We start from the raw sequence: 15,080 nt of genomic DNA, 5'->3' as shown, positions 1-15,080 counted from the left end.
CGGTGCTTCAAAACTCCATGTTTTCTTTTGGAGCATCAGGGCTGTTTGCTTTAGCGAAGTGAAGTTCCTGTTCCTGTTGCATGCAGACACAGCTCCTGTGTGCGCACCCTGCCTTGCCACATTCAGGATCAGGCCATTAGCAGCGGCTTTTAGATCCATTACATTTGTACCAGCCCGTAGTGGGAGTTTTGGGCGGCTGGACTGACACTGGGGTTGTCTGGGGATTTCGATAGCGTTTCTTAAGTGCTAAATGGCTCACTGTGATTATGCAGAATTTCTCCATCTGGGCCCCTGGAGACAGGACGTCCGACTTCCCAGGGCCCTGGGGGCTGGCTTGGCTGCCAGCTCAGCCAAACCGTGCGCTCCGTCCATAAGCACCATGAACACAGGGTAAGCCATTACCAAAATGAATAATGAAAATGGCAATGCATTCCTCTCCCTGAAATCCTTGTTGGGCCTCTGCAAGTCGGGCTGCATAGGAGAGCTGTGTGGGAGCAGCCCAAGCGCAGCAGCACCAAGGATGTGTGTCCCCTGCCTTCCCTCCATCCGATTCCTCCCAGCTTGTGAAAGGGGTCTCTTCTGCAGCATCTTCCCATCTTCTCTAGGTGTGCCTTTTGCCCCTTCAGAGGAGTCAGCAGCATTGCATTTCATGTGAAAGATATTTTGCTGCCAATTTGAGAGGTTTTCTTTCCCTTCTGCATTTATTTGCCTTCTATCATACTCTTTACTCTGGCATGCAGCTCAGCTTTGCAGTGAAACTTCCTGGCTTTACTAGGAATTCAGGCCATCAACAAAAATTAATTCAGATGTGATCCCTCGTTGTGGGTGTTCAAACACAAATGGAACTGAGGAACCAGCTTTTCTTTAGCTTCCCCCCCCCATCTAATTGTACAGCAAAGCCCATACACTTGTAATTTGCATTTCGTACACTTCAGTGACTGTCCAAGCAAAACTCAAAACAAATATGCACATGCGAAAAGCAGGGAGGGAGAGACTGGCTGATGGCTTCCCAACAAGGGGAAAAAAAATTCTGTGAAGTAAACAGACAAAAAGGGAGGAATCATTTGGGGTTTAATTATTCCTTATGTGCGCCACAGCCAGATTGACCGGGGAGCTGGGTGCTGCTCAGGCTGCTGCTCATCGTAGGGAGTAAGGCAGCTAAAATGAGCACACTTTGTTTAAGAAGAATACAACTTGGTGTGATTTTGATGCAACCTCTGCTGCAGGTAGTGTCAGGCATTTAAGAGTCTATTTTAAAAGAAGAAGGGGTAAATGGGGTAGCGGTAGGGGCTCCGTATCTCAGAGTGTCATGAGGGGTGGAAGCCTGCTGTTTCCTGCATGTCACGGGAAGGGTGCAGGCGTGAGTCCCCTGGTGGTATGTGGGGTGATGGTGTCTTTTTACCTCTGCAGTTGCTGCCGTGTTGTAGGGAAAGTGACTCCGTGTGGCTGTGGGTGAGGACCCAAGGGCACTCTCTAAGTGGTGGCACAAAGCCGGTGGCTAACAAGGGTGTGACAGAGGGAGCGATGACCTGGCAAAGCAAAGGGTGCCACAGGAAGGGCTGTGCTGTGCCTTGCCTGGGCAATGTCAGCATGCCCAAGATGGATGATGGCTCAGGAGTGCTCATGCATCTAGCCGGGTCAGCCTCCTGCCAGGACACCTGGCATAGGGAACCCTGAGCTGCTTGTCCCCATGCTGAAAGGGCAACGCTGGCTTTTCCTGGGCAGGGTTGAAATGCCCCTGCTGGTGAATGGAAGGGAATGAGGTAGAAACCAGGCTGTGCATGGGGCTGTGCTGGGATTTTTGCCCCTCTAGAAACCCTGTGAAAACCTTTATCAGGGCTGGCCCCATCTTACCCCACATCAGAACAGCAGAGCGAGGTGCACAGACACCAGGCAAGGGCCTTGAGGCGAGCTTGGACAGCCTGTTGGCTTTCTGCCACAGCTCCTCCATCAGTGGCTTTGGCGGCTCTTAGCAGCGATTGCAGGCGTGACTGCCAGTTTGAGGAACAGTGTCGTTAGCCATTGCTGCTGTAAAAACAAACAGCAACAACAGGGAGGGTGATAAACGTATCAGGATGCCGCAGAGCTGCCAGCTTCTCCCCCGGCTTCCAGCCCTTGTGCTGTGGTAGCTGACTGGCAGTGCTGCCCTTGCGCCAAGGAGCTGGGACTGGTGAGCTCCAGCACGGAGCACCAAACCCAAATAGTGGCTCCTTAGCTGGGTAGTCCAGCACTAAGAAGGGAAGAGGAAAACCACCCTGTAATGCCCTACACACACATGCTGCCATCACTCTTTCCCTGGCTTCGTGCTGATTCTGAGGAGAGGTGCAAAAGCAGGACATGCCAGGGAAAGGTTTGGGCTGCAACAGAGGATGTGATGCTGGAGGGAGGGTTTGGCAGGGTCCCGAGTTTGGGCAGCTGCCTTGGCCACCCGCCATGCGTGCAGCGAGGGCAGGGTGCCACGCATTGGAGGGCAGTGCTGGGGCTGGTAATAGCTGCCTGCTTGCGTTTGCCTCCACACCCAGCCTGGCTTCACACGTCCAAGAGCTTTCAGTGGGGTCTTCACCTGGCAAGCGATGCTTCCCTATCTTCTCTGCACATGGGAACCCAAAGAACACAAGAGATTCCTCAATGCCCCTTGGTTTGATGATTGCTCTGCAATGTGAACCATGCATTGCTGCTGAAGCAGCCCCAAGGCAATCTGAGGATAAGGTCGGGGGGTTCCTGTGCTGCAGAGGCCAGGAAGAAGCTGCTTGTTTGCTTTCTTTACTGCTCACCTGTAGCCAAAGCACTGTTTTAATTTGAAGTTTGGCAGGGATTGAGCCCTTTTGTAAACTAAATTCGTTCTGTGTTTCTGGAGGAGTGAGGAAGGGAGAAGTGAGGCTGATTTGGGGCTGGAAATAGAGCGGTGGGGGATTCAGAGGGAGTGTTTCTGCCTGGTGCCTGTGCTGCTGCTTTGAGAAGCACTTCCCTGCTCACGGAGGGTGGGAAGTGTTGCTCCCGCAGCCCCCTGGGCTCCCAGCCGAAGGAGCAGCGCGGCGCTGCTGCCGCCAAACAGAGCGGAGTCAAGGCGAGGCCACAGCGGCTGCTCCGCTGTGTCAAAACAAAGTGATGTGAGTTGGAGTCGCACTATTGCTGCCGAGAGAAAAGGGCTGGGAATGAGCAAAGGGAGAAAAGCGAGCGTGAGCGCAGAGCTGGAGCTCTGGCTGCCAGCGCTGGGGAGCGGTAATTTCTGACCCCCTTTTCCTGGACTTAGCTGTGTGTAATGTTTCAGCCCTTCCTGGGTGCGATTTGGCAGGGCAGCAGTTGTACACCTCCAGTGTTCCCCTTGCTGGGCAGGATAGCACCAGCCAAGATGGATGTTGTAGCCACAAGAGAGAGGGGTGAACACATAGGAGGACACTTGCTGCTTTCAGGGAAGCAAGCAGCATATGGTTGTTTCCCCACTGTGGAAAGGACCAGAGGGCAGACGGATACCCCTCTTGTACCAGGATGCACGGCTCAGTTGTTACGAGAGAGTGAGAGATAGTAGGTAGCTGAGCCCACCAGCCACCATCACCTGCTGCATCTCCTTTGTCCGCAGAGCCTGCAGGAAATGCGGAGCAGGATGGCAGGAGTGCGCTCTGCTGTGTGCCAGGGAGGCTGTGGGCAGGCAACAGAAAGGGCTGGAAAATACTGCAAGTTTAGTGTATCATTTGGGGAAGGAACCTTCTGTTGAGAGGCTCATTTTGCTCACCTATGAAGACTGAGAGGCACCATCTGCAAATGCATGTAGATGTAGAGTGATGCATGGTAACGAACATTTGTCCCGCAATGGAGGGACCCGGCAGGATGCAGTGCTCAGTGCCCTGATTGAAACCAGATGAAGTCAGTTCAGGAAGAAAACAGCATTTTTTTCTTGATGGTGGTCATTTGCCTTGGAGGAATTCATCTATGTTCGGACTGGATGTCCTCTCCAAAACAATAGCTCTTGGCTTGCTGCAAAGGTCTCTGCCTGAGGCAGTGTGCATTGCTGGTAAGCCCCTGCAAGCAGGCTGGCACTGAGTGTGTGTGGTAGTGGGAAGTACATGCCAGTCCATATGATGCACTGACCTCAGCTTTGCAGCTGAGGGGCCTTGGGTAGATCTGAGAGAGCTTTCCTGCAAGAGGTGTGTGTGTATCTGTGGTGGGACACCAGAGAACCTTGCTCTTATTGTACTCTTGTGTACTCTGTGCCTCCCCTGCTGCCCTGGTAAGGCATATTAAGCTACATGTCACCTCTTTCCAGTAATCCCCTCCCTGACCCGATCCCTCCCACCCCTGCTGCTATTTTAAACCAGATGTACATTGAAGTTCCTTAATCTCTGGAAATACTAATTTTCTCCTCTCCCTCTATGTGAGTTCATATGAATGTGGTACTTAAGTCGCTCCTTGTCTTTGATTAGAATCTTATCTTTCTTTTTTCAGGTCCCATAAATTAGCCTTTTAGCTGGCAGTGCTTTCAGATCCAACAGATAACAGCCTTTATCAGCATCTGGCCATTTCCAAAGGCATCGCTAACATCATCTTTGGGGCATGACTGGCTAGGTGCTCACAGCTATAATTCAGCACACACGCTTTGAAAAAGGCTTTTCACATTGTAGAAAGCATTCCTCATGTTTAAATACAGTTTCCCCTAATTTTCTTGCCTACCCTTCTCTATTATTTTATTTTTTTTTTTCATTTTAAAATGCAAAGAAAATTGCACCTGAAAGCTGCCCTTTAGGGAAGTGTCTCCCCACAGCACAAGGCACAGCATGTTTCTCCCATTCTGTCCAGCAGCTTGTGGGGCTTTTCTGGGGACCACTTTCCAAAGGGGCACTCTTCCATGGCCTGCTCCACTTGTGACAATATTGCTGAGACTTGTCACAAAGGAGCGCAATTGATGACAAATAGCAGGCTAGTCTTTGTGAGAGAAATCATCTCCACTAGGAACTGCAATGAGACCACCAGCTTCAATTCCCACAGACAGCCACAGGCAGAGCTGATTTGTTAATGACTTTAGAAACCCAAGGATGGAAAAAGAAACATTGAGTCCTATTTTTCCAAAGCCAGGGTAGAGCCCTGCGTGACAACAGACGATCTGATGGCAGTGAAATGGCATGCAGAGAACAGAAGAATGAGGGCCTACCACAGGCCTGAGGAGGAAGGAGAATGGGTGAGGAACAAGGTATCTTTTGAGCAAGACTTGGAGTCATGTTAGCATAGGGAATTGAGAAAATTGCTAGAAAAGTAAATAGATTTTGGGCTTGGCTTTTTGTATAAATGTTCTCTCTTTTCAAGTTTTCCCAGTGCTCCTTCCTTTCAGGCTGGAAGAACTGGTGTTCTTTTGAAAGTGTTGATTAACCAATACTTTCTTTTTTTCTGGCTTTTCCCTCAAGGCTACCCTGGGAAATAAAAGAGCACCAAATCGCTAGCTTGTTCTCACACAGTTTTAGAGGAGCTACAATATGGAAAGGCAAAAGGCTTCAACAGTCTTTTCCCACACATGGGCTCCTTGAGCAAACCATGGTCCAGTTTTGACCTTTGCTTGTGTTCGAGCAACCTGCAGTTTCCACAGCGTTGTGCGGGTGACACGGCTGGCAAATGTCATGGCTTGTCTTCTGATGGAGGACTAGCAGAGCAGACGTCTCCGCGTGTGAACTGCTTTGCAAGTTATTTTTCCACATGTTCAGCTCTAAATGTTTGCAAGGGGCCCTCAGGCAGTTCTCCCAGCCCTAAGATGTTGCCATCTGGGCCTGTCAGTTCTGGAAGTGTTGAGAAATCATGTGAACTCGCTGCTAAAGTGAGGATTTACAGAAAATGGTGTGCACCTATGTTTCTTCAACAACCTACCCGCTGAATTACCTGGCTCACTAGACACAGACCTCATCCTCAGGAGGCCCAAGTGTTCTTCCTGTTGCCAGGCTCACTTGAAAATTCAAAGAAATCCCTTAATCCTTTGAGTGCAGAAGGCAGAAGGGAACTCTACCCAAGGAATGGGTATTTGGGAAAGTATCATGAGTACCAGCACAGAGGATCATTGCACTCAGATATAAGGTGGTGCTGGGGCAGCATGGCATTCAGCAGAGCCCCCTGCTGTGGAAGTGAACCTTGAAAAGTCTCTGGTGGGGAACTGCCTCCTACCATTGCCTGGGATAGCAAAAATACATGATTTGACAATTCAGGAGGGCTTTTCAAGTGCTAAATCTCTGTGAAAATATGCACAAATATTCTTTTATAGGGTTTTGAGTGGTTTCTTCACACGTGGCTTTTTAGGCACAAGCTACATTCTTTGGGTTTTGTTGTTTATAAGCAAACTCTTTAAACGCTTCTTGCTATTTTCACACAAGATGTGAAGTACCCTTGGTTTTTAACCATAACTATTTCAAGAGTGTGACTTCTAGCATTTTCTAGCAGTCCCTCATTTTCTGCATTCCTGATCATTTCAAGGTGCCTTCTCAGTTGAGCACCCCAAGCTACTGTCAGCTTTGAAAAATCTAAGCAGATAGAAACGAAAGGGCATTTTTCTTTTGGAAAACTGAAAAAAGAGCCATGGTAACTATACATAGAGGTAATGCTAGGAAGGCTGCACAGGAAAATAACTTCTGCTCTGGGATTACAGCGTATGCATTTGGTCACTATTGCTTGATCTGTGCTGAACAATAAAGAGAAATGTCACCACTAAAAGGAATTTGGATCAGAGGAGTGTTAACATAAATGTCTAGATATGGACACCCATTTGCTGCTCTCCCCATTTCAACCAGCATTAAAACATATAATGATGAAACATGACTTCCTCAAATTACTCAAATTTCAGATAAATTTGAGTACCCAAAGAGAAAGTGGGTCATTGAAGCTCTGTGTCCAGTAAGATGTATGGGAAAACATGAAAAGTAGAGTGTCCTAAATGGATCTAGCATTAGTGGCAAGTAATGACAGGCACTAAGATCCTATTCAGAGTTGTAAGGATAATACCCATGAGCATGTTAATAGTGAATTATGGCCATTATGCAGGCACCAATGACAATATTTTAGTGCTATTCAAGTTATCTGGTTTCTTTGCTTTTCACTCACTCTCATTTCTTCTTAAAAGCTGGTCATTTGGTGGTAATGAAATGTGATGTAGTGGGAAGATGCTGTTCTCTCAAGTCTGAAAGAGTCTTCATTGACTTTAGTCGAAGGAAGAGTTCTTCCTCCTTCCATGAGGAAGAGCCTTGCCTTTGTTTAACTATTGTTTTCTTCCAACCAGTCTTGCAGTCCAGTGACCAGTGACAATAATGCCCCCAAAAATCCACTTTAAACAAATGGTGCTTCCCATTTTGTTGTTCTAGTAAACTTCCCAAGAATGGAGGATGACTTTCCGATCTCTGAGCAAGACTTTGAAGACAACGATGATTCAGGTTGGTACCCAAATGCCACACTGGCAATTTATCTGGGGAAACTTGTGTTTCACGATGAGATGCTACAATTAATTACTCACAACCTTCAGCTTTAGTGGGAGCTATAAGCTAGAACATGCTTGAAAAAATACACTGATGTGGTGACTTAGTGTCTGGACAAAGACATTAGGTTCTTTTCTTGTTTTCCTTTTTCAACAGCCAGCCAGCAACCTTTAAAAGTCAATATATTGTATTTGTGTTAGGACAAGTGGAACTGATCTTTCAAGCATTAATTGCTGCTTGCATGGCATTTTGACTTGTAAATGGAGAAAATTAAGCCTGGGTGCTGTGACAGATTGTTTCCATAGTTCTGAACCCAATGGCACTTGAAAGGCCAGAGTTTTGGTGGGTGTAAAATGCTAGCATGCTATTTAGATAGCCTGAGATGTAAAAGGGAATTAGGGCACCTCACTTTCTTGGTAGTTCAGTGCTTCACATTACTTCTAGACCTGGGTTAGTGAATCCTGTGGAAAGATACCCATGGCAGGGCTTATACTCTTGTAAAGCCATCATAACTCACGTGAGAAATGAATAAAGGTGATGGGGAAAAAGCGATCCCTGGATAATAAGAAGTGCCCATTCCACTGCAGATTACTTTGGATCGGATAGGAACGACACACTGTTCTCTACTAACTCTCCAGGAACCCCAAAGCTGGACAAAGAAAAAAGCTGGCTGTACACCCTGGATCCCATCCTGGTGACCATCATAGCAATGAGCTCCCTTGGCGTCCTCCTCGGGGCCATCTGCGCTGGTCTGCTTCTCTACTGCACGTGCTCGTATGCCGGGCTGTCCTCGCGGAGCTCCACCACGCTGGAGAACTACAACTTCGAGCTGTACGATGGCATCAAGCACAAAGTCAAGATGAACCACCAGAAGTGCTGTTCGGAGGCCTGATGGGTGTCCTGGGAATCACCCTCAGCATTGTGCCCGGTGAGGTGGGCTGGCAGGGGGGTACTTTATTTGCTGTTTTCCATGGGAACTGAATGCCATAATGGGGAATGAGAAGTGCGGGAGGAGTGAGGGGAGGCGCTGCTCCTGCCACCAGGTCCCACTGGTGGGTCACGCTCCGCCAGGACCAAGCGGGTTTTTCCGCAACCTGGACTGTGCTGGGCGAGGGGGAACCGAGACCCTTGTTTATTGGTTCATCTTCATTTTCTGCTGATGCGAGTGGCTGGGTTGTGGCAAAGGAGACTGGTTTACCTTTTGGATGTTAAAACTAAATGTTGATTGTTATTTTCCACCTCCTTTCTCTGGTGAGTTGCTGAGAAGGCTGAGGGATTTCTTTAGAAATAACACACACACACGGAGACCCTGTCCATTTTAGATCCCATCCAGATATCGTTTTGGCTGTAGGGATTTGTGCATTTCACACTAAGTCCAGAAAGCTGCAGTTTCCAGTCCTGAAAATGGAAGCGTGCTGTTACCTCCAACCTTCCTTCTCCTGGTAGGGTGGAAAGGTGTGATACTGGCTTTAGTGTCAGTGGTAGCAACAGTGCTTCCCAAAATCATTAAGAAACAAAATAGAAAGGAAACCCTATGTGTAGAAGCACCTCTTTGAGAGAAGCTGAAGAGCCTTAAAGCGATTTGCGAATAAGAGCCGTTTATTAAATCCAGATCTTGGACTGCAACAGCTGAGGCCTTCATCAGGAAGGCCTTTCTTTGAATCTCCCACCCATCTCAATCCTGCCCTTCTTCTTTTTGCTATAATGCAAAAGTTGCAGCAAACAAAAAGTAAAGCCTGTCAGGCTGCCGGCGCTCAGGCAATGGCTTTGGGAAGGGGGCTTCACTCTTGGTTTGACTTGGGGCATGGTGCTGAGGCCTCTCCAAAGTGCCAGGGAGGGAAAATGAACAGGGGAGGAGGCTGGAGCCGTGGCCATGTCCCTGGGAACCCACTCATGGCACCCACCACCCTGCCCTTCACTGGCCCTCTCTCTTTCACAGTGCTCCCCTTCTTTATGGAGCTGGGGAGCACAAGCTGGCACTGTCGGCACTGGTGGACCAAACGGCTGCCGCCGTATCCCTTCGGAGCAAAGCTGCGCTGTTCCCGATCAGTAGCAAAAACCTGAAGTTTTATTTATGATGAGCTGTGTTTTGTTTTACTTTGAACAAGTGCCTTAGAAGAAGTATTTTTCCTCCATCTGATGATCAGTGCTGTATCAAACAACAAGTGAGGCCTTCATCCTTCCCTGGCAAAACACTCTTCAACACTCTCTACCTTGTAGAGCCTGGGAGAAGTCTGGTCCTTCTGCTTTCAAGTGGTCTGGCTACATTGTCTGGCAGCTGATACCTCTCCACTTACCACTGTGCCGTGGGAGAGGAGTGTTATGAAAACAATTTAATGGAGAAACAAGAATTCAAGTGCTGGGCCCCAAACCAATGCCTTCTTTTCCAATTCGGCACAGATTGATTGTCCCTATCAGCTTGCACATATATAAGCAGGAAAGCTTCCCAACACGTTGTGCTTGCTTTTCCAGAGCACTTTGGAAATACCTGACGTGTCCTGATTTTACATTTTGCCTAGCAAATAGTTTGGGGATGGATTTTTTTCGCCTCACTAACCACAGAACGCCAAAGGTGTGATGTGCTGTGAAGCTCAGTTGGCACAGCGCCTGCAAACACATCCTGCAGGAGGCCAGGTGTTTGGGGAGATGAGGAGATGAGCACGGACAGTGCCACAGCTGCTCCTCAGTGTGGTGGGAACGGGAACATTTATCTAGTGTTTCATGGAAAGCTCCATCTGACAGTAAGGTTGGGGGGGGGGAAGGGGAAGACTTCTCCACTATGAGAAAGATGTCTGGGTTACTGGGGAAGCTGATACCAGCAGCTGTGTCATCAAGACATCCACAGTTCATACACAGACATGCAGGGACGGGCAGACACAAAGGCCTTCACTTTTTTAATTTACACTGTGTGCCCAACAGAAACAGCAGTAAATGTATCTCAGATTCTCCTTTCCAGTCACTGTATTTCTTTTGGCGTTCTTCGTGGACAAATTCCACAGGGGTGTTATTTTACCACACAGAAGAAACAGGCAGTAAGAGGGAATGTACCAGACCATTTCAAAGCTGGATTGCTGCTGCTGAATGATTTTTATCCCCTTCAAATCGCAGGAGAGGGGAAGGATGAATGGAAAAAGACCATACAGTAGAAAAGTTGACTTAGGCAAACAATAGGTGAAAATATATAAATTAAAAAGGTGACGTTATGGTGTCTAGTAGGCGTACAGAGAAAAGAGTTCATGTATACATATATTCAGAAATAGTGTGTTTGCACACGCACGTGAATTCTCTGTATCGTGTATGTGACTTATTCCGTGGGACTGACTCGTGTTAATATATCTCTTGATCTGGGGCAGGAGAGTACTGCTGATCTTGGCACTAACTTGGGCCCAGCAAAGCGCCTGCCCCGTGCGTCCTGCTTGCCCCTTCCCGACGGGGCAGGACCCACGTGCGTGCGCTTGCCAGGCAGGAGCAGGCCGATAATGCTGCAAAGCCGATACCTCACTTACCTCTGCTGGGTGCTTTACTGTTCTACAGAAAACTGTGTTTGATTGTAACTTCAACAGGGGAAAGAAAAGTCGTCAGTGCATTTGATTCATTGCATCCTCCTCTGCAAATAGATTAGGATTTCCGATCACAATTCCCTCTGTGAAATTCAGAAAAGAGAGAAAAAATTGGTGTTAATGCCTTCACTGAAATGAGCTGTTGCCTCCATGCTCTTCCCGTGGTGAGGACGTGTTGCTAACGGGCGGGATGTAGTGCCGGATGATTTCATTCTGTGGGAAGGTGCCGGGGCTGAGCATGGGAATTAAAGCATTAAGAAATTATATGCAGAAATGGAACTTCTCCAAGGTTTGCAGTTCAAGGTGTTTGACCATTCACTGGCTGAGCCAGGACTTACGGACTTAAAAGAGCTTTTACTGTGATTCTTCGGTGTAAAAAAAAATACAAACAAAAAAAAGAAAAAAAAAAGAAAAAATCAAACTGTGTTTATATGATTTGTATAAAAACCTTTTAAAATTACTATTTAATAAACATTATGGTAGAGATTATGTTCCAGTGAGGTTTTTATTTATGGAAGAGCAGCAACAAGGAAACCGAACTGAGAGGGCTATGGGCAGCCAGAAACGTCAGGGAAACGGGCACAGCTAGAGGTGTGCAGGGCCATCCCCCCTGCACTGCCCGTCCCTCCAGGTGACCCCGAGGTGACATGAGGCTTTAACAGAGCCCCTGTGCACACATGCATCATCTCCCTCAGACACAGCCTCTCCTCCCAGAGCCAGGCACTGCTGGAAGCTGCTCTGTCCCAAGAGAAGCACCTGAGTGCAAACCCAAAAGTGAATCCAATCCCTTCCTGCCACTCTGCACCACTGCTGCTGGTGACCCTGGAGAGGAGTGCTCTTTTTAGCTAACAAAAACATCATTTAGGACTAAAACAGCTCAGTGCTGAGCAGGAAGGTGCAGTCAAGGCATTGCAACCACAGAGCTCAGTAATGGTGAGCCACGGGGATGAGGGTCTGGGGGGAAACAATGACTGCATGCAATGCAGGGGATGACACAGGTACTAAGCAAGGAGCAGCCTGCCCTCTCTGCCTCCTTCCAGCCACCCTCGGGGGTACACAGGGGTCCAGACTGTCCCAGCTCAGCCACCTCATTGTGGTGCAGGAGCTGGGTGCCAGCTTAACCCTGTCCTGATCCCACAGCCCTGTGACGGAGGGCAGTGACCGGGATGACGTGGTCCCCTCTGGTTTTGCTTCAGCCCATCTTTGGGGGTCACAAGAGCATCTGGCAGTGAGGACTCCCAGCAAACCCCAAAGCCAAGCCTGATCCCATGCACTTGTCTTTTCCACCTTCTCTATGCTCTGTCCTATCACCCTGATGATGGCCGTGGCCCAAGGGAACCATTGCATCTCAAGTGGTCCCAGCTCCCTGCAGTGTCCCTGCACTGGCTGTCCAGCAGCCAGCATGGGGCTGCAGGGAGCTGGCTATCGAAGCAGTGGGGCTGAGCCTGCATCATGAGAGCTCTTGTTTATTTATGGGCACCCTGACAGATGAGAGCCAATCCATCAAGCCCTGGGCGCCTTGAGAGCAAATGAGATTTTGCTGGCATCTCCTTACCCCCAGGTCTGTGGCCCCCTCTCAAAGCACACGTGTGTTAAAGAGGGTCTTTAAGCAATGAAGGGCAGCTAGCAGCTTAGATGAAGATGACAGTGTAGCTGCAACCTTGACAGCTCTTCCCTCACCCAGGAATAAAGAACTGATGTGCAGATTGATACTTGGGGGAGAGGCTGTCAGAGAGCAGGACAGAGACGTCAGATAAGCGACTCAATCAGTGTCAGACCTGTCCTGCCATAACACCGCCTGTAAATCACTGCGGTTAAAGAGGCGCCTCCTCTAAAGCGAAGAGCAGAAAGCAGGTAATAGAGAAATGGGGGGCAAAGCAGATATGTGCATTGCCTGGGTTAAAAGCCTGAGAGCTGGGCACAAAGAGAACGCAGGCACCCACATCAGGAAATTTAACTCTTTAGGGATTTCTTTTGTAGCATGAGCTGGGTGGGCTCATTTGGGTGGGCTGCTTTGCCACTGGCAGGCTGGAGTGGGGCCCACGGGTGCCTGTGTGCAATTGCCATGCAGTAGGGGCTATGGGAGTGTTGCATGTGGCACAAGAGTAATCAGGGAGTGAGTGGGCTAATGAAATCAATTTCACCATTCTCAAGCTGCTCCAAGATGGGGATCCAGCCGCTCCAGCACATCCTTGAGAGCTGATTGCAATCGTGCACATGCCCTCACTGTCTCTCCTGCCCCGTCTTCTTTGAAATACTCCTTTGCTTTCACGTTTAATGGGAAACCTTTTCAAATAATGGCTTGCTCCCTGGCCAGCTGGGGGCTTGGCAGGGAGGGGAGCCATGGGGCTGAGCTAATAACTGGATTCGTAATTAATTAATTGCAGCAGGTGCAAGTGGAGCTTCCCGTCGCCTCTGTCTCTGAAGAGCTCCTCTGTCTCCCGGAGCCTGGTGTTGCCACCAACCTTCCAAGGGGACTGAGCAAAACCTGGTGCTGGCTTTACCATGGACACTGACTTGGGCAGACACAGAGGCTGGTGCTCTCATCTGCTCCCCATGGAGACCAGCCTCCTTGCAGCACGTTGCTTTCACATATCCACATCTGCAAGGCTTCCTATGCTCAGACTATGATGATTAGAATCTATAAAGGCTCTTTCTCCCCATGGGGCTCCCTACTGCTTCTCCCCGGGGAGGTTCACTGTACCTGCACTGAAATCATTCACACCCCACCAGATGAGCCAGACCCACCTAGACATGAGAGGTGTTGATGAATCCCCAAGCCCTGACTCCTGGTGAGCTGAGCATCAGGGGTGCTGCTGAGCCAGTGCCACCACTGCTGTGTATATGCTGTGTCCTTTCAGCCCTGCTTTGGCTGCTCTGGTGGGTATTCAGTAGAGCCCTGTGGATGTAAATACAGAGGGTGACACCGAGCTTTGGTCCACATACATCCGTAGCAGAATTCTCATTGAATTCAATAGGTCCTTATTGCCACTTATCAGGTAGGATTAGGCTTTCGTGTCAATGCCTGTTACACACAGCAACCCATTTAAGGCTCACCGTGACTAAAGCAGTTTAATAGGAAAATAACTAATCCACAATGTGTTGAGAGGGAATGACGCCTTTCTAGGCTCCTGTATCGTAACTCAGCTGCACCACTAATATCCGAAATGAAACGCACTGAATTAAACACTCAGCAGCTCTACCCCCGCCTTGTCCCAGGTGCCAAAAATCAAGGGAAGAAATATAGCCCTGCTTCCTTGTGCTGCAGAGGCGGGTGTAGGGCTGCAATGAGCTGGCGTGGGCTGGCAGCTCGGGACTCTTTGTTGCAGAAGAGTCTGCTAACATGTCCTCAGTTAAATGTTTATACACACCAGAGGAAAGAGCTGCCCCAGGTGTTGCTGACGGCTTCCTCTCAGGTCCCTCCTGGCATGGTGCGGGGCTGCTTTGTCACCCTTCAGATCAGCCACCAATCTCATGCTAATAGCGGAGATGAGTGATTTCTGTACAAACGCTGTCAAAATGCATAGCACTGTTTTTGCTCTCCTGGTCTCTCGGGTTTATACAGACAGTAACACTGCACTGACTTCAAGCCCAGTGCTTCTTGCAGCCCTCCAAGAGGAGTACCCTTCAGCCAAGCCACAGGGCAGCTCTTCCAGCACCTCACCACTTCACTGATGGCTTGTGTTGGACAAACCAGAGGCAGCCCTGGGCTGCACTGCCCCTTGGGAAGCAATTCCCTGAGGTGTTCAGCTCCAACACAACGTGGAGCTCTTCCAGCAGCCTTCAGGGACAGCCGTTGCCAGTGCATTTCAACCTCGTATTTTAAGAAGACATTCAATGTGCTTACTAGAGCTGGGGAGCCCTTTACACTACAGCAATAATCCAGCGCTCGGCCATGAAACCCTCAGCAGTGTCACATCCATCCCTTACAGCAGAGAAGTTTTATTAACTTAGGGTGTGAAAAGTTTCAGAGAGCAAAGAAGTCTCTCTCCCTGTGAGAAAAATAAGGATGATTTAAGCAGTCTGGGTGTATTTGAGATGGAGAGCGAGTCCCCAGCTGACACATCAGAGGGAAAAACTG

General features: G+C 48.9%; 1 protein-coding gene across 5 annotated transcripts in view; it reads left to right on the top strand.

Moving 5' to 3' along the window:
- Positions 1-11,488, top strand: part of NRP2 (neuropilin 2) — an 87,904-nt gene extending 76,416 nt beyond the window's left edge. For 3 of the 5 annotated variants that reach the window (XM_061378307.1, XM_061378297.1, XM_061378355.1), the window contains 2 exons: positions 7,329-7,397; positions 8,027-11,488. In XM_061378307.1, coding sequence (XP_061234291.1) covers positions 7,329-7,397; positions 8,027-8,331 — 374 coding nt within the window. In that variant the 3' untranslated portion in view covers positions 8,332-11,488. The remainder of the gene's footprint in view (positions 1-7,328; positions 7,398-8,026) is intronic. The other 2 variants (XM_061378317.1, XM_061378327.1) reach the window with 1 other exon arrangement.
- The last annotated feature ends 3,592 nt before the right edge of the window (positions 11,489-15,080 follow it).

This window comes from Neopsephotus bourkii, unplaced genomic scaffold (genome assembly GCF_033783945.1).
Source record: "Neopsephotus bourkii isolate Nb327-2 ecotype Australia unplaced genomic scaffold, CSIRO-AGI_Nbou_v1 NB_196, whole genome shotgun sequence".
Classification (NCBI taxonomy): Eukaryota; Metazoa; Chordata; class Aves; order Psittaciformes; family Psittacidae; genus Neopsephotus; species Neopsephotus bourkii.
The sequence above is the reverse complement of the archived record's forward strand: the minus strand, read 5'-3'. Positions and strand labels throughout refer to the sequence as shown.